The sequence below is a fragment of the Thalassophryne amazonica genome, chromosome 4, assembly GCF_902500255.1.
Source record: "Thalassophryne amazonica chromosome 4, fThaAma1.1, whole genome shotgun sequence".
In the NCBI taxonomy this organism is placed as follows: Eukaryota; Metazoa; Chordata; class Actinopteri; order Batrachoidiformes; family Batrachoididae; genus Thalassophryne; species Thalassophryne amazonica.
Genome location: NC_047106.1, coordinates 81,606,649 through 81,626,412, shown reverse-complemented (window position 1 = coordinate 81,626,412; position 19,764 = coordinate 81,606,649). Strand labels below are relative to the sequence as shown.

The 19,764-nt window shown below is 39.4% G+C and overlaps 1 protein-coding gene across 1 annotated transcript in view; it reads right to left on the bottom strand.

Moving 5' to 3' along the window:
- The window catches only part of rasa2 (RAS p21 protein activator 2), a 167,061-nt gene extending 153,180 nt beyond the window's left edge, over nucleotides 1-13,881 (bottom strand). Inside the window, 1 exon segment of the mRNA XM_034168784.1 lies at nucleotides 13,618-13,881. Within this exon segment, the coding sequence (XP_034024675.1) occupies nucleotides 13,618-13,669 (52 nt within the window). The 5' untranslated portion in view covers nucleotides 13,670-13,881.
- Nucleotides 13,882-19,764: the final 5,883 nt, after the last annotated feature.

Genomic DNA, 19,764 nt, shown 5'->3' with positions numbered 1-19,764 from the left:
TAATTTCGTCATGTGCAGACTGAGACGTTATGAGCAGATAAGGGACTGGAAGTCTTTTAACTTGCAGCGCAAAGCGGCACGTTGTGGAACAAGAGGATCCACTCGCAGCAGAGACTTGATCCATCAGCCACAGACACAATTGATGGATTACAAATGTGGCTGACCGTGCCGCTCCCGGTTCGGTACAGCAGAGACTCGACCCATCATGGACTTTTCTTCAGCCACAACAAGGAATTAAACTATTTTCAGACATTTTCATCAGACTAAAGATGATCTCACTGAAACAGACCAGTAAAACTATATTATTTACTCCTTGTGTGAATGGTGTTAATATTTAATAATAACGTATTATGCTACAAATGTACAGTACAGTAACTGTATTCAAGAAGAAAACAATATTTATTTTTAAAAAAGCCGATATTTTCAGTCCCTCATGACATTTTTCAGATTTGAAATGTATGTACGGTTCTCAGGAAAAAAACAATGATAAATAAAAAATCCACACTATCTCATCACTGTTTTTCTGATGTCACAGAAAAACTAGTAAAACTTTTTTTTAATCAGTTGATTACGACCAAAGAGCTGGCAAAAAAAAGTTTGTCATCTCCACCTGCATGCCAAAATCGCCTGCATTATTTATTTATTTATTTTTATAATCACCATTCTGTGTTATGAACTCTCCCAATATAGTCACTGTTGGCAGACTGAAGGTTTTCCTCCAAGGCTTAGTCTCCCTCATTGTCATCTAAATAAGGCTCAAAACCATAAGGCTGTTTCCCCACAGCTTCTTCAAAAACACCTTCAGACTGGACTTAAAAAAGCAGCTCCACACATACACACAAAAAAATAAAAATAAAAAAAAATAAAAAATCATCTGAAAACAGCTCGACCTCTGCCGTGTTTACAATTGATTTGGGCCTGAATCAGCAGGTCCCATTCTCGTGATGACGTAGCAACAATAGGGCCACAGCAGAGAGCTGAAATAGAGTGCAGGCTTCAGACAGATGTTGTTTATCCTTCACATGCGCACTTATCATCGACTTTTATTGAATTACGAATATACAACTCTGGTACAGGAGTAACTTCAATCCGTGATGGGGATTGGCTCTACTGGTGGTTGGCTCTCACTGCGGTATTGTATCACTTCCTGTTCCGGAGCACAGCGGTGTTTTTCTGTATCTGTTAGCTGTTTAATCTGCGCAGTTAGATTGATCTAGTTATCTAGATTACGATTTGTTTCACAGTGTAATCTTTACATGCCTTAACTAAAGCACTCCCTCTGCTGAATCACCTCTAAATTATTTACACATTATTCACTTTGCGTGTTTTTAGGAATCCGCTAGCTTAGCGTAGCTACTAGCTCTTAGCCGATTTAGCATGGCGGCTTCTCCTGTCTCTCCTGCACTTTCTGCTCTGGGTGTGAAATGTTTAGTTATTCCTCGGCCTCCTTTAGCAGTAACGGTACTTGTAATAAGTGTAGCTTATTCGTAGCTTTGGAGGCCAGGCTGGGCGAATTGGAGACTCGGCTCCACACCGTGGAAAATTCTACAGCTAGCCAGGCCCCTGTAGTCGGTGCGGACCAAGGTAGCTTAGCCGCCGTTAGTTACCCCCTGGCAGATCCCGAGCAGCCGGGAAAGCAGGCTGATTGGGTGACTGTGAGGAGGAAGCGTAGCCCTAAACAGAAGCCCCGTGTACACCGCCAACCCGTTCACATTTTTAACCGTTTTTCCCCACTCGGCGACACACCCGCTGAGGATCAAACTCTGGTTATTGGCGACTCTGTTTTGCGAAATGTGAAGTTTGCGACACCAGCAACCATAGTCAACTGTCTTCCGGGGGCCAGAGCAGGCGACATTGAAGGAAATTTGAAACTGCTGGCTAAGGCTAAGCGTAAATTTGGTAAGATTGTAACTCACGTCGGCAGTAATGACACCCGGTTACGCCAATCAGAGGTCACTAAAATTAACATTAAATCGGTGTGTAACTTTGCAAAAACAATGTCGGACTCTGTAGTTTTCTCTGGGCCCCTCCCCAATCAGACCGGGAGTGACATGTTTAGCCGCATGTTCTCCTTGAATTGCTGGCTGTCTGAGTGGTGTCCAAAAAATGAGGTGGGCTTCATAGATAATTGGCAAAGCTTCTGGAGAAAACCTGGTCTTGTTAGGAGAGACGGCATCCATCCCACTTTGGATGGAGCAGCTCTCATTTCTAGAAATCTGGCCAATTTTCTTAAATCCTCCAAACCGTGACTATCCAGGGTTGGGACCAGGAAGCAGAGTTGTAGTCTTACACACCTCTCTGCAGCTTCTCTCCCCCTGCCATCCCCTCATTACCCCATCCCCGTAGAGACGGTGCCTGCTCCCAGACTACCAATAACAGCAAAAATCTATTTAAGCATAAAATTCAAAAGAAAAAATAATATAGCACCTTCAACTGCACCACAGACTAAAACAGTTAAATGTGGTCTATTAAACATTAGGTCTCTCTCTTCTAAGTCCCTGTTGGTAAATGATATAATAATTGATCAACATATTGATTTATTCTGCCTTACAGAAACCTGGTTACAGCAGGATGAATATGTTAGTTTAAATGAGTCAACACCCCCGAGTCACACTAACTGTCAGAATGCTCGTAGCACGGGCCGGGGCGGAGGATTAGCAGCAATCTTCCATTCCAGCTTATTAATTAATCAAAAACCCAGACAGAGCTTTAATTCATTTGAAAGCTTGACTCTTAGTCTTGTCCATCCAAATGGAAGTCCCAAAAACCAGTTTTATTTGTTATTATCTATCGTCCACCTGGTCGTTACTGTGAGTTTCTCTGTGAATTTTCAGACCTTTTGTCTGACTTAGTGCTTAGCTCAGATAAGATAATTATAGTGGGCGATTTTAACATCCACACAGATGCTGAGAATGACAGCCTTAACACTGCATTTAATCTATTATTAGACTCTATTGGCTTTGCTCAAAAAGTAAATGAGTCCACCCACCACTTTTAATCATATCTTAGATCTTGTTCTGACTTATGGTATGGAAATAGAAGACTTAACAGTATTCCCTGAAAACTCCCTTCTGTCTGATCATTTCTTAATAACATTTACATTACTCTGATGGACTACCCAGCAGTGGGGAATAAGTTTCATTACACTAGAAGTCTTTCAGAAAGCACTGTAACTAGGTTTAAGGATATGATTCCTTCTTTATGTTCTCTAATGCCATATACCAACACAGTGCAGAGTAGCTACCTAAACTCTGTAAGTGAGATAGAGTATCTCGTCAATAGTTTTACATCCTCATTGAAGACAACTTTGGATGCTGTAGCTCCTCTAAAAAAGAGAGCTTTAAATCAGAAGTGCCTGACTCCGTGGTATAACTCACAAACTCGTAGCTTAAAGCAGATAACCCGTAAGTTGGAGAGGAAATGGCATCTCACTAATTTAGAAGATCTTCACTTAGCCTGGAAAAAGAGTCTGTTGCTCTATAAAAAAGCCCTCCGTAAAGCTAGGACATCTTTCTACTCATCACTAATTGAAGAAAATAAGAACAACCCCAGGTTTCTTTTCAGCACTGTAGCCAGGCTGACAAAGAGTCAGAGCTCTATTGAGCTGAGTATTCCATTAACTTTAACTAGTAATGACTTCATGACTTTCTTTGCTAACAAATTTTAACTATTAGAGAAAAAATTACTCATAACCATCCCAAAGACGTATCGTTATCTTTGGCTGCTTTCAGTGATGCCGGTATTTGGTTAGACTCTTTCTCTCCGATTGTTCTGTCTGAGTTATTTTCATTAGTTACTTCATCCAAACCATCAACATGTTTATTAGACCCCATTCCTACCAGGCTGCTCAAGGAAGCCCTACCATTATTTAATGCTTCGATCTTAAATATGATCAATATATCTTTGTTAGTTGGCTATGTACCACAGGCTTTTAAGGTGGCAGGAATTAAATCATTACTTAAAAAGCCATCACTTGACCCAGCTATCTTAGCTAATTATAGGCCAATCTCCAACCTCCCTTTTCTCTCAAAAATTCTTGAAAGGGTAGTTGTAAAACAGCTAACTGATCATCTGCAGAGGAATGGTCTATTTGAAGAGTTTCAGTCAGGTTTTTAGAATTTTATCATAGTACAGAAACAGCATTAGTGAAGGTTACAAATGATCTTCTTATGGCCTCGGACAGTGGACTCATCTCTGTGCTTGTTCTGTTAGACCTCAGTGCTGCTTTTGATACTGTTGACCATAAAATTTTATTACAGAGATTAGAGCATGCATAGGTATTAAAGGCACTGCGCTGCGGTGGTTTGAATCATATTTGTCTAATAGATTACAATTTGTTCATGTAAATGGGGAATCTTCTTCACAGACTAAAGTTAATTATGGAGTTCCACAAGGTTCTGTGCTAGGACCAATTTTATTCACTTTATACATGCTTCCCTTAGGCAGTATTATTAGACGGTATTGCTTAAATTTTTCATTGTTATGCAGATGATACCCAGCGTTATCTATCCATGAAGCCAGAGGACACACACCAATTAGCTAAACTGCAGGATTGTCTTACAGACATAAAGACATGGATGACCTCTAATTTCCTGCTTTTAAACTCAGATAAAACTGAAGTTATTGTACTTGGCCCCACAAATCTTAGAAACATGGTGTCTAACCAGATCCTTACTCTGGATGGCATTACCCTGACCTCTAGTAATACTGTGGAAATCTTGGAGTCATTTTTGATCAGGATATGTCATTCAAAGCGCATATTAAACAAATATGTAGGACTGCTTTTTTGCATTTACGCAATATCCTCTAAAATCAGAAAGGTCTTGTCTCAGAGTGATGCTGAAAAACTAATTCATGCATTTATTTCCTCTAGGCTGGACTATTGTAATTCATTATTATCAGGTTGTCCTAAAAGTTCCCTAAAAAGCCTTCAGTTAATTTCAAAATGCTGCAGCTAGAGTACTGACGGGGACTAGAAGGAGAGAGCATATCTCACCCATATTGGCCTCTCTTCATGGCTTCCTGTTAATTCTAGAATAGAATTTAAAATTCTTCTTCTTACTTATAAGGTTTGAATAATCAGGTCCCATCTTATCTTAGGGACCTCGTAGTACCATATCACCCCAATAGAGCGCTTCGCTCTCAGACTGCAGGCTTACTTGTAGTTCCTAGGGTTTGTAAGAGTAGAATGGGAGGCAGAGCCTTCAGCTTTCAGGCTCCTCTCCTGTGGAACCAGCTCCAATTCAGATCAGGGAGACAGACACCCTCTCTACTTTTAAGATTAGGCTTAAAACTTTCCTTTTTGCTAAAGCTTATAGTTAGGGCTGGATCAGGTGACCCTGAACCATCCCTTAGTTATGCTGCTATAGACGTAGACTGCTGGGGGCTTCCCATGATGCACTGTTTCTTTCTCTTTTTGCTCTGTATGCACCACTCTGCATTTAATCATAGTGATCGATCTCTGCTCCCCTCCACAGCATGTCTTTTTCCTGGTCTCTCCCTCAGCCCAACCAGTCCCAGCAGAAGACTGCCCTCCCTGAGCCTGGTTCTGCTGGAGGTTTCTTCCTGTTAAAGGGAGTTTTTCCTTCCCACTGTAGCCAAGTGCTTGCTCACAGGGGGTCGTTTTGACCGTTGGGGTTTTACATAATTATTGTATGGCCTTGCCTTACAATATAAAGCGCCTTGGGGCAACTGTTTGTTGTGATTTGGCGCTATATAAAAAAAAATTGATTGATTGATTTTATTGTCAGAATATTTAATATATCAACATTTCATCATTTTTAGTGATTATTGTGCACATTTTTGGTGTCACCTACACTTTAAATGATCCTACATTCAACCTTTCATTTGAACTGTTGATGATAATGCTGAAATAACAGAATATGACATGGAAATAGGACCTGGAATGATTTTTCTTTTAATTGCAAACCAAATTATGCACCAACTCAGAACAATGAAACTACATGAAATTCAGGAAGACTGAAAAGACTTAAAGCATTTGAAAAACCAATGATGGGCACAGTTCCACTAATCCGCTAACCGCTAATTAATTTTTTCAGCTAATTCTGAAAACCATTAGTGGATTAATTAGCTTTCCCTAAATTTAGTTCCGCTAACTTTCAGTCCACTAACATTTCTTTGCTGGCATAGTGAGTAAGACCAAATGGTCAAAAACATTTGTAAACCCTAAAACCGAACATTAATTCCTGTCTGTTGGGTGTTTTGTAACAGCCAGGCTGCCGTAAGGAATTCAGCCCTCTGCCTCCCCCAGCAGAAGGAAGCGGGCCGGCTGCTGCTGGTGCGGCTGAAAAAAAAAACAAAACAAAACAAAACAAAAAACATTTACTTTCAACATGCAGCAGCTCACACAGTGGCAGAAGAGGTAAATCGCAACGACGCTTTCACTCAGTCACAACATAACACTTCACCAAACTAACTACATTCCTTGAACTATAAAAACACTACAAATCTATAACATTAACAACACCCCTAAACTAACATGTACTACAATAATAATAAAAAACAAACAAACCTCAAACTCCCATAATGCATTACTGCAATGCATTATGATCGACAGTGTGTACATACAAGCCTTTACTTTTTTGAGTGAAAAGACACTTATTTATGGAGTTAAATTTGTCTCATTGATACCTGCAAATTCACAGAGGGTGATCGACAAATAGTCCTTGATTTGCACACTTGTTTTGTGATCCACAAACACAAATTTCCGATTTGTAACTCGTGTGTTGTTTTTTACAAATGTGTATTAAGTAAATACGTCTTTGTTTTTTCCATTTGTAAAAAAACAAACAAAAAAAAAACATTTGCAAAACTTAAAATTCTGTTTGTGAAGTGTGACCCAGCATGTTGGCCACTTTTCACACTCCCATCCAGTAGATGGCAGTGTTCGATGCATTTTGAGAGGAGGAGTGATAAGACTGATTTCCCATAATGCCTTTTGGTACTTGTGTTGGTTTAAGACTCAACCCTACTTCATTCTTTCTTCTTCATTACTTTAAAAGTGCAATATTTTCACTTTGAAACTGTCCGGAATTAGTCTGTTTATAAATGAAACCATAAGTGAAAGTGCCTTGCGTTTAATCTACACTGCCACTGTGAAAGGTAAGTGAGACATATTTGCAGCAGCCGACAGGGTGTTTAAAGACATAAGTGCTGCATTGAATTTCTTCAGCAGCATCTGCAGTGCTAAAAATTGACGACAGTGTGCCAAGTCAATTCTGAAAGTTAGCGGTTAGCTGTAACTTCCGCTAACTTTTAAAGAGTTTATCGGTTTAGCGTTATAAAAGTTAACTTTTCAGTTAACAGATTAGTAGTTATCGAAGCTAACTTTTTGGTAGCTGTGCCCACCACTGTCAAAAACCACAGCTAAAGCTTGTAAAATATTTTGAAAAGCATGGTAAAATATCAATAACACACTTTATAGTTAAAAAAAGGCACTTAAAAGTCACATACATTTGTATGCAAACGTTTGGGCACCCCTGATAATTTTCATGATTTTCCTTTATCATTGGTTGTTTGGATCATCAATTTCAGTTAAATATATCATACAGCAGACAAACACAGTGATATTTGAGGAGTGAAATGAAGTTTATAGGACTTATAGAAAGTGTGCAATAATTCTTTAAACAAAATTAGGCAGGTGCATAAGTTTGGGCACCCCAACAGAAAAAAATACATCAATATTTAGTAGATCCTCCTTTTGCAGAAATAACAGCCTCTAAACACTTTCTATAGCTTCCAATGAGAGTCTGAATTCTGGTTGAAGGTATTCTGGACCATTCTTCTTTACAAAACATCTCCAGTTCACTCAGGTTTGTTAGTTTCTGAGCATAGACAGCCCACTTACAATCACACCACAGATTTTCAATAATATTCAGGTCTGGGGACTGAGATGGCCATTCCAGAACATTGTACTTGTTCCTCTGCATGAATGCCTTAGTAGATTTTGAGCAGTGTTTAAGGTTGTTGTCTTGTTGAAAGATCCAGCCCCGGTGCAACTTCAACTTTGTCACTGATTCTTGAACGTTGTTCTCAAGAATCTGCTGATATTGACTGGAATCCATGTGACCCTCAACTTTAACCAGATTCTCAGTACCTGCACTGGCCACACAACCACACAGCATGACGGAACCACCTCCAAATTTTACTGTAGGTAGCAAGTGTTTTTCTTGGAATGCTATGTTCTTTTTCCAGCCATGCACACCACCCCTTGTAATGTCCAAATAACTCAGTTTTAGTTTCATTAGTCCACAGCACCTTATTCCAAAATGAAGCTGGCTTGTCCAAATGTGCTTTAGCATACCTCAAGTGACTCTGTTTGTGGTGTGTATGCAGAAAAGGCTTCCTCTGCATTACAGCATTTCTTTGTGCAAAGTGTGCCGTATAGTTGAACGATGCACAGAGACACTATCTGCAGCAAGATCATGTTGTAGGTCTTTGGAGCAGGTCTGCGGGTTGACTATGACTGTTCTCATCATCCACGTTTCACCTTATCTGAGATTTTTCTTGGCCTGCCACTTCGGGTTTTAACTAGTACTGTGCCTGCGGTCTTACATTTCCTCACTATGTTCCTCACAGTAGAAAATGACAGCTGAAATCTGAGATAGCTTTTTGTATCCTTCCCCTAAACCATGATGTTGAACAATCTTTGTTTTCAGGTCATTTGAGAGTTGTTTAGAGGCTCCCATGTTGCCACTCATTAGAAGAGATGCAAAGAGGGGAAACATCTGCAAATGGCGACCTTAAATACCCTTTCTCATGATTGGATTCACCTGGATAAGGAGGTCAAAGGTCAGTGAGTTTACCAAACCAATTTTGTGTTTCAATAATTAGTGCTAAATGTATTCAAATCAATAAAATGTATGCATATGCCCAATTTTGTTTAAATAATTATTGCACACTTTCAGTAAATCCTATCAACTTCAATTCACTTCTCAAATATCAGTGTGTTCGTCTGCTATATGATATATTTAACTGAAATTTCTGATGCAGACAACCAATGATTTATAAAGGAAAATCATGAAAATTATCAGGGGTGCACAAACTTTGCATACAACTGTATATTCCTGTAAATCCATTAAAAGCCACAGTGTCTCTTTTTCCGATGAAAGAAAGTCTACATTAATAAAAAAGTCACTTATATTCTGATGTGAAATCCCGTTTGAATAGCACAATGTCTATTTTCCAGTGGGAGAAATATTCTTAACATACGGAACATCCTGATGGCACACTTTCAGATGTGTTCATGAAGATATTCATTGCCCACTTTAAATTCAAGCCAGTGCCAATTCCACGGATTCTTGATTGTATTATCCTTATCCAACTTGTTTACACTGTCTTTCTTGCCGTCCTCCCTCTGTATGATGTACCCCGTGATACCGAGATACTGTAAAATTCTTCTTATAAAAACCTGATAGCTGTAAATGTATGCGAGACCCACACGCTACTTTTAGCTTAAGAACAATGTCTTTATTTAGACACAAGACAGAACATAACAAACAAGAGCGGACTGGAACGGAAACAGACACGGAACGACACAGAGATGACAGCTTTGCCACAGGAACCAACCAGTCCCGATTCACGACATGTCGTAAATAAACTTGTACAATGTCGAAAAAAAAAAGAAACACACACACTTTGCGATAGCCATTTTCCTACTCGGTGATTATCATGATTCACAATTACAAACCATCGGCAGAGTACAACACTAACCCTCCCCCATGTTGAAATCCGCAGAATTCCGCAGATTTTTTCACAGCCCACACTAAAGTCGCAGGTGAGGATTTGGGGTAGGGATAAAATTGAGGGTTATTACTTCCACCTACTTTACCCTAAGGTACGCCTGGGTGATATATCGATTTTATCGATTAATTCGAGTTTTTGTTGTGGACAATTAAAAAATAAAAATTTGAGTTTTTTCTCCTCTTGCTGCGGCGTACCTTTTTGCCCCAAGGACCTTCCGTAGCTCCCCCCTCCCTGTCCCGTTTCCTTCACACAATAACAAACATGGCTAACCGCTAATAAAGAGCGAGTTTCATTAGTGGTTTGGGATTGCTGTGACAGACAACAAGTGACTGCATGCTGCAAAGTTTGTCTAAAGCCCATTGCAACAAAACGCAGCCGCACAATAAACTTATTTCAGCATCTAAAACAGAGGCATCCAGCTGCATGGGAGAAATGCCACACTTTATGAGGGGAACAAGAGCGCAAACTCCCACTAAAAAGCAGCTTACTCTGGTGGAATCATCTGCCCAGATGTAGCGAAATGGAGCCTAATAATCATGAAATGGGGGTAAAAAGTAACAAAATGGGGCAGATTTACCCAGGCTGACACCAATTATGATTCAATTAATTACTTTTATTTAATTATTTTTAAGCAAATGTGCAAAATGGGGACTGATAATAATGAAATGGGGGTTAAACTTAGCGAAATGGAGCAGACTAACTCCAAATGTGATTCAATTAAGTACTTTTATTAAGTTGTTTTAGATAAATGGGATGACATGGGGACTGATATTAACGAAATGGGGTAAAACTTAATGAAATGGAGCTGACCCATTAATTAAAGTTTCATCTCTCGAACACCAGATGGCGCACCTGCCCCAGTACATGTACTGAGCACGTCTCACATAAAACAAAAGCTAGACATTAAATAAAAGTAATTATGTGGAGTCAGTCTGGTTTACTCTGCTCTATTCCGTTGCATTTTATCCTCATTTCGTGATTATCAGTCCCGATTTCGCCCATTTCGTATTTTAGTATGGCCTGTTTTTGATCAAATAAAATCAAAACTTGTTTTGAGTTGTCTCTGTCATTTGTACTGAATGTTTTCTTTAAAAAAAAAAAAGTAGGGGGGAAAAAAAATCGGAAAAAATCAAAAGTCAAATTTTTTTCTGAAAAAATCTGAGATTTTGTTTTTAGGCCAAATCGCCCAGGCCTACCCTAAGGCTTGGTGATTAGGTTTTCTTCCAAATTATTGTATTTTGCAATACTGTGAAGCATTCCTGCAAGAAGAAATATTCTGAGGAGTCTATTCACTGAGAGAGGATTAAACATGGCAAAATTGCTCATTTTAACAAAATTTGCAAAATGTGCAAAAATTTAGCTGCCTGTATCTCAATAACTTCAAGAAATACTGATGTGATTTTTTTAACATACTCGTTTTCATAAATTTATTGCACTGTCAGATCAATGTTCATTTTCGTCAATGTGCAGCAACAGTTTCTTTGTAAATCTGATGATTTTGTATGTTCTGACCCTTTGTGCTTTATATATATATATATATATATATATATATATATATATATATATATATATATATAAACGCATACATTTTTGTTTGTTTGTTTGTTTTAAATGGCTCAGTTAGCAGCTGTCCACCCGACTGCACCTTTGTGAAAGCATACCTTCTGTGTCAAACATTTTATAACATATAAACTTATAATAAAATATATAGACTCACCATGATAGTTGGATTTTTACAATCCAGTTTCTATGGATCACAGAGCTTCATGTGGGTTTAGCTGAAGTGTTTGAAAAAGGCGCAGAGCAGAAAGTGAGTTCTTGTAACTGGAGAGCAGTCATGTGACTTTTTTTCAGTCACTGAATGAATTTAAAAAAATTCTTTCTCCATTTTTCATATCTGTGAGTTATTGTCCAACCATAAAAACTCCATTAAATGGTCTTTATTATTTTATGTTGCCCGGATTTTGTTGCCCATATTTTGTTAAAATAACACTCCACATATCATTTTTTTCTGTCTATTTTAGCTGTGTGTCTCTCGTAAAAAATAAGTAGATACATTCCTGGGGACACATTACACACGTGTCTGCGATGCTCTGGTGGTGGCAACCAAGAAAAAAACACATCATAAATCAAGTTTGAAAGGAATTACTTAGCGACTAATTAAGCCAGCCATTAACCACAGAACATACACAAAGTCATGTGGGAGTTTGTTTGTATCCAGCCCTCTAAACCGGAAGCAATGCTAATGAGACTTTCCGGCATTATTGCAGTGCCTCACCACCGCCAGCTAATACTTCAACTCTGCTGGATGTAATGAGCAAATCAGCTTGTGGCAGAGCAGGGAGCGAATGAAAATGTCTAGGTTAGGTGGCACTTGATGACTGGGTTGAGAATTACTGGCCTAATACATTTGTTAGCCCTCTGGCCACAGACATCTATGCAGAAAACAGTGTTTCTGTATCTTGTGTATTTCATGAGACATGGCCATTAATGTATTTTAGACAGTGACTTCTAATATACCCTTTATCTTAGATCTGTGACCTGTGTTACAAGAGGATGGGATGGTCCAAGTTTAACTTGAAATTGCTCTTTATGTTTTGAAGATATCGCAGTGGACAGACAGACAGACAGGGTTATTATACCAGTGTCTTTCCACTTCACGGTGAGACGAAATAAATCCAAATGTTCAGTCCCGCATGTCCACATTGAGCGAAAACAAAAACAATGCCATGGGGGTATAAACTTTATCAACGTGTCTGGAAGACATACTCCAAAACATGAATTCTACAGGTATGGAATGAGAAGTAGAGGGGTACAAGAAACACTTGTATACTTGAAGCATTTCAAGTCCTGTTGATCAGGGTTAGTGCTAGAGTTACGGTTAGGATTAAGTCTTATTTTTACTGAGCGGTCCGGGTAGATCCAGGTAGATCTGGTACGGAACACTATTTTGAGTTTCCACATTCAGATTTTGAGACAGGTACCAAATTAACCAACCTGTATCATAACACGTTTTGGCACCAAAACAATGGAACAGTAACAAAAGGGAGCACGGCACCCATTGTTATTTATTGTTATTTACACTATCCAACATCAGGGGTTGTGTACAACCCTAATCCTAGGTTTTGAGCTTCAAATTTGTCAACTGCCTCCTGTACAGTTTCAACGCCGATGGCCTTCTTTATCTCGCGATATACACGCAGTTTCTTATTGGATGCGTATGTTAAAAACCAATACGGTTTGGTATCAATAGCCACTTGGAACTTGATCATTTGTGGGCGATATTATACACTTGAACGGCTCTGGACTGTCCATTTAAACTCCACACTTCCTACTACCTTGCACTTTGACCCTAGGTTTTAACTTTGCATTGTCTCCAATATTAATGTAATTGTTATTATTACTGTCGGGTTACTGTGTGATAATAGAATATTGAAGTGATAATTAGTTAGGGTATGTAGCAGTTAGCCAGTGTTACTTTATCACTGCCGTTAGCTTAAGGTGCATCTCAAATCTACATGGTAGCTCAGGTAATTTTAAGTATCTTAAAATTATTAGTGGGTATGTTTAAAAAATACAAAAAACACCCACTTAGTAGTTCTAGCTGACACGGCTTAGCTAGCGGTGGCTATTGCTGCTCGATGAATGAAATCATTCACAAAAAGCTGGCAGCTAACAGGCTAAGCTAACTTTAGGTTGGTGGAGCAGAACTGGACGCCTGCCTCTCGCTCTCTCTCTCTCTCTCTCTCTCTCGCTCGCTCGCTCGCTCTCTCTCTCCGGTGCGGATAACACGCCGCGCCCCTCTGGCTTCCCCCCTCGGTTGTTCTCCGGACCTGACTGAGGCACACTTACATATTTTACCCCGCAGGCTCTGTAAAATCCTCACGTCGTCTTCTTCTGCCATGGTCCGAGCTGATAGTTGTCGCTGCTTCGGCGCATCCAGCGCTAGTTTATCATATCCGTTTGTGAATGCAAGCACAGAAAGGGAGAAAAAAAATTGAAAAGACCAGCCCCGCTTGCCTTCGTCACAGCAGCCTCCTCGCACACAAACACACAGCGCCGTGGACTGGGAGAGAAGTGTGTCAGTTCCTCAATCACTTGTCTCGGCCTCTACCGGCGCTGTTTCACCGCGGGGATGGTGGCGCTCTAGCGCCTCCCGGCGGCTGTGCTCATGTTGCAACAGCAGTGCGAGCAGAAAACACGCGCTTTTCCCACGCGTCCCCCCCCCCCCCCCCCATGTGTGCTGTTTGTGAGAGAAATATTAATTTTTCAGTGTGAAAGAACTCACACCTGCGTGTTATTTCAGAAGCGTCTTTGAAAATATTGAGAACAAGTGACGAGGCTTCATAAATCATGTGCCTACTTGACATGTTTCTGCCCGAACAAGCCCAGACATGTCTCACTCTGACAACGTTCCTATTTATGCTAATATATAAAGTAAGGAAGTTCTCCCTGCATTTTCCTTTTTCAATTATAGTCCCAGAATTTTATGCTGTGGAAATAAACGCAATAACGGCTTGGCCACCACACCAATGCACAAAGTAATAGTTGCAAGACCAGTTATATTAAAGCTACAGGGTGTAGGATATAGCGTCATCTAGTGGTGAGATTGCAGCATGTGTTGCCAGTTGATTTTGTTCTTCAGGGTTTCGCTTTTTTTGTTCTTCTGATAACACATGCTCACCCAGTGACCCTTAATTGGAGTAACCAGTTGAAGATGAGTGAGTGAATTAATGCTCACTTGCCTTCTGTTGTTGTGATAAGCAATATGTATGGGCCTCCATTTCACAAAACCTGGTGATCTCAAACTTGTTAGGGTGCACTAGCAACCAGAAGACAGTATTTACAGGAGCAACCACTGATTCCTCTTCTTCTAACCACACTGCAAAAAGCATATGAAGTATGTCCCCTTTGGGCTACTGTATCCACATGGCGGTGCAACATGACATGTTTCACGAGGAGGTCTGCCCCCACATTAATATGAAGAACTCATTCTAAGCTTCTTAAAATATATTGATTTGTTGTTGCAGGTAATTATACACTAATGAACAGATGTTATGAATTATCTATTCCGTTTCAGTTCATTAAAACTCCTAAATCCTGCACTAGCTTTTTTTACTTTATTTTTAAATTTATTTTCAAAGAACATTTTATAGATAGTAACTAAACAAGATACAATAACAAGTGTAAAACAATGCTGAGAACAGCCACGGAAGCACAGTAATGGAAACAATAAGATAAGAATGTTTTAGGCCCCTTGCTTTTCTCCCTGTATATGTGGCACCCTTTGGGCGTATACTGCGGAGTTTTGGGATTGCCTTTTATTGTTATGCTGATGATACTCAGTTGTACATACCGATAACTGCGGGAAATCTCACTCCCATAAAATCCCTGGAGGACTGTCTTCTATCAGTGAGAAGTTGGATGTCTAGTAACTTCCTACTTTTAAACTTTGATAAGACTGAAATGATGGTTCTTGGTCCAGTGAGACAGCGGCATCAGTCTGACCAGCTGGCACTCGGCCTGGGTTTGTGTGTCATACATCATACGGACAAAATGAGGAACCTTGGGGTAATTTTTGATCCCACGTTGTCTTTTGAGCTCCACATCAGGGATGTTACTAGGACTGCTTTTTTCCATCTGAGAAATATAGCCAGGATCCGCCCCATCCTGTCCATAGCTGATGCTGAGACCCTGATTCATGCTTTTGTTTCTTCTAGACTAGATTATTGTAATGTTCTATTTTCAGGGTTACCACAGTCCAGCATTAGGGGTCTTCAGCTGGTTCAGAACGCTGCCAGAACGTGCCAGACTTCTGACACGTAGCAGAAGGTCTGAACATATCACACCCATTTTGGCATCTTTGCACTGGCTCCCTGTCTCTGTGAAAGCAGATTTTAAGGTTTTGCTATTGACTTATAAGGTTGTTCATGGACTGGTGCCATCTTATTTGGCTGATCTGGTGGAACTCTACGTGCTGGCCTGGGTTTTGCGGTCGCAGGATGCGGGACTTCTCTGTCTTCCCAGGGTGAAGAAGAAGTCAGCAGGTCAAAGAGCCTTTTCGTATCATGCACCCACCCTGTGGCAGTCTGAGTCCGTGGACATTTTTAAGTCAAGACTCAAAACCTATTTTTATTCTCTTTCTTATGGATAGTTTTTATTTTTATTTGTTTTATTCTTTTACTTCTGTTTTTATTTATGTATTTGAATTTTTTTTTATTCATTTTTAATTATTTATTCAATTTTATGTTGACTTGTTTTATGTAAGGCGCCTTGAGACGGCTTTTGCTGTGATTTGGCACATTATAAGCTAATTAAATAAAATTAAATTAAAGAATATTGTTTTTACAAACCATAAATCAAAAACAAAGCAGGTAATCACCTCTTGTTGTGAGATACATGTCCCATTTTTCCCAAAGAGCATCTTATTCATCCTTTTGGAGTCTTAACCTGAAAGTCATGCATTCCATTCACTGGATGTTTGTGAGTATTGCTACCCATTGGTCGAGAGTAGGAGGTTCCCCACAGAGCCATTGCCTTGTAAGATTTTTAGTAGATATCGATCACCTTTCGGTCCATATCCCCCAAATAAAACGATATGCAGAATCATAACACAGGACTTCTGTGACGTCGACATGAACACTGTCCCAGAAGGGTTTAAGAATAGAACATCCCCAAAATATATGTGTGTGTGTGTGTGTGTGTGTGTGTGTGTGTGTGTGTGTGTGTGTGTGTGTGTGTGTGTGTGTGTGTGTGTGTGTGTGTGTGTGTGTGTGTGCGTGTGCGTGTGCGTGTGTACTGCTTCACAACAGCCACATCCCCTCCAGCATTTGGGTTGTGTCCCAGTCTGTTTGGACTTTTGTTTTGGAGTTATAAAATATCTGATACATTTTTTCCACGAGAAGTCCCTCCATGTATGTGAAGCAGTAGTTGTGATTTGTGTGTTGATTGTGTTTGTCCATTTTTCAGGGGTAATTACAATCCTTAATTCTTTTTCCCATTTTTCCTTTACACAATCTGTTGAGTGGCCTCTTAATTCGACTGTGTACCTGTATAACCCTAACAATAATCTTTCTGGAGAATTTTGTATTGTAAAGGTGCGTTTACCAGTGGTGTCAAAAGTACACACATTTGTTACTTAAGTAGAAGTATAGATACTGCAGTTTAAAAACACTCTGGTAAAAGTTGAAGTATCAACTTGACCTCTTTACTCAAGTAAAAGTGAAAAAGTATGTGCTTGAAAACCTACTTAAAGTATAAAAGTATAAAGTAACCTTTAAAAAAAAAAAAAAAAAAAGGTAGATGCCACTATATGAATTGAAAGCTTAATTTAAAAACTGATTCGTTCTACATGTGGCCCAAGACCCAAAACCCAAAATTACACCACCTGCACAAAAATGTTTCAATTCTAGAAGCTCTGAAATGCAATCTGGGACTATTCCAGACAATAAACTGCAGTGAGTGCAGCATCCATTTAGTGAAGGAAAAAACAAACAAACACAACTTTCCTTATTTAAATTCATTCCAGTAGTATTCTGCTCTTACTAGGATGCAGCAGTTTTCTAGTTTGGCAGATAGTTCTGGAGGAAATCACTGAAGAAATTAACAAATTGAAAATATGGTTTGACCGAAACAAACTGTCATTAAATAAGACAGGGATGAAGTGGAGCTGTAAGAGTCACTAGGTGTTCACAGGAAAAACTTATTTATGTATGTATGTATTTATGTATGGGTGATTCTTAGACTACAGGCCCTTATTATGTCTTTTGATCATATTGTATGAAAAACAGAAAAAAGAGGAAATTTCACACTTTTATAGTTATCTTTACAATGAAAGTGTGTTAAGAAATTTGTTCTAGTAGTCTGTGATGACTTTTTCACCTTTTTTCAGCATCATTATATGCAAATATTGCCGTTTTGTGCTTGTCCCACACCCAGACTTTTGCTCTTCAATGATAAAAATGAATGGTAAAAAAACGTTTTTTCTAATGTTTTAAAATATCTCTGAATAAAATATCAGTACAATAATCAAAACATAATTAGGGTATTCAATGTCATACAACTGTTGTGATTTTTTTTTTAAACAAAATGTAGTTGTCCCACACTATTGCCGTAATTTCCACCACAACACTGTAATGTCCCTTTAAACAGTTTGTATGAAAGATTGTTTGGGTAGTTTCTATGGAGATAAACAGTGACATCAGAGCACATGTATATAGCGCCAAATCACAACAAACAGTTGCCCCAAGGCGCTTTATATTGTAAGGCAATGGTGTGGTGGAAATTACATTTACAAGGCCAATAGTGCCCATAGTTAAAGAATCACCCGTATGTTCATTGTTAGTTGCTTTTATATTTTCTGTTGTGTTTCAATTCAGGTTCTTTTTGCCTCTTTCTCTAAAATTGTATATAATAATCATTAGATTATTAATATATAAACAAAAATAAATTTAAGAAATATTACAATTTGAAAATAAATGCACCCGAACGTGATGAAAGCTGCAACTGCTTAATGCTAAGTTTTAACATTGAAAATGCCATAGACATGCTAACGCGTTAGCGTCGCTCCCGTTTTTAAGTTATAAAATACATCTATCAACTGATTCAGAAGACCATAACAGGTCGGTTTAACATAGAAAAGGTAAATAATACTCACAGAAGTATGCTCTTTAGGGTTTTAGCGGGGGAAAATTAAGCGAAAGAAAGCAAGAATAAACGAAGCAACAGGTCGAAGCATTGCTTCAATCTGCGGACCACTGCTTCGATTGGTTCACGGTTCAAAGCAAAGCCGTGCCGCAGAAAAGTTGATTACAGGCGCACATGACGTGAAATATATATATATATATATATATATATATATATATATATATATATATATAAACATTAAACTGAAGCCAAGAGTAACGAGGCGGTTTGTTTTAAAAATGTAAGGAATAGAAAGTGTGTGAAAATGTAATGAGTAGAAGTCAGAAGTAGGCAGAAAAATAAGTAATGGAGTAAAGTATAGATACCTAAAAAGTGTACTTAAGTACAGTTACTTCGTTACTTGACACCTCTGGCGTTTACACATAACGACGACAAGTCATGAATGCCACGAAGTATACATTCTTGGTCGCTGATCACGAATGTGATGATTCGGGGCAGAGGCGTCAGGTGTCCTCTGCTGCAACCTGTTACCATGCGTTATGATTAATGGCACATGTTGCTGGAGAATTATCAGGAACCATTACGCACAGTCACAAATAAGTTTCCGCGTTGTTGCGCGCCATCGTGCATAACAGCGCATCGTTAAGTTCTATCACGTTGTGAATGAGGCGAATTGTCTCCACACACACCCTCATATTCATCCATCAGCTGCTGAACAATTCAGATCGCTCCAGTTTGCTCCACAGAAGAACTTTGTGGCTGCATGTGTCGTTGGGCTCTGTGCCATGGAGTGGTGCAGAGAGGAGGAGGAGGAGACAGAGCGAGCCTCTCGTCTCGCTCGTTTTCCCAAACATCAGGCACATGCAGCAGGTGGAACACCTGCAGGAGCGCGCTGAGGAACACTGGAATGAAACTTTTAGCCGACTTGGCATCATTGTACTCCTTCAGCATCCTGCAGCAATGAAGCTGAATGCAGTGCAGCAGGGTTTAATTGTGCGCATGTCAAAGAAGAACGCTGTCACGCTCTATTAAGGATCATCACTAATCAAGACAGCTCAACACGCTCAGTTGCGACCTCCACAACACGAAGTGAAATGAGGGTGGTGCGTGACATTTGTGGAAGATTTTTTGACAGCCAAAAATATGCTCCACGAAAATCACGAATATCACGCACCAATACACACTATTAAGAAACCTATCCAGATGCGTTAAGTCACGTTAAGAATGTCAGGAATGTGCCAAGAATGACACAAATATGACATTCACAACGCGTCTTCCCTATGTAGCGGGATGAAGGTCCCAGGTCCTGATTGAAAAGACATTCCCGCTAGCGGGGCTAACGGGGAATTCCCC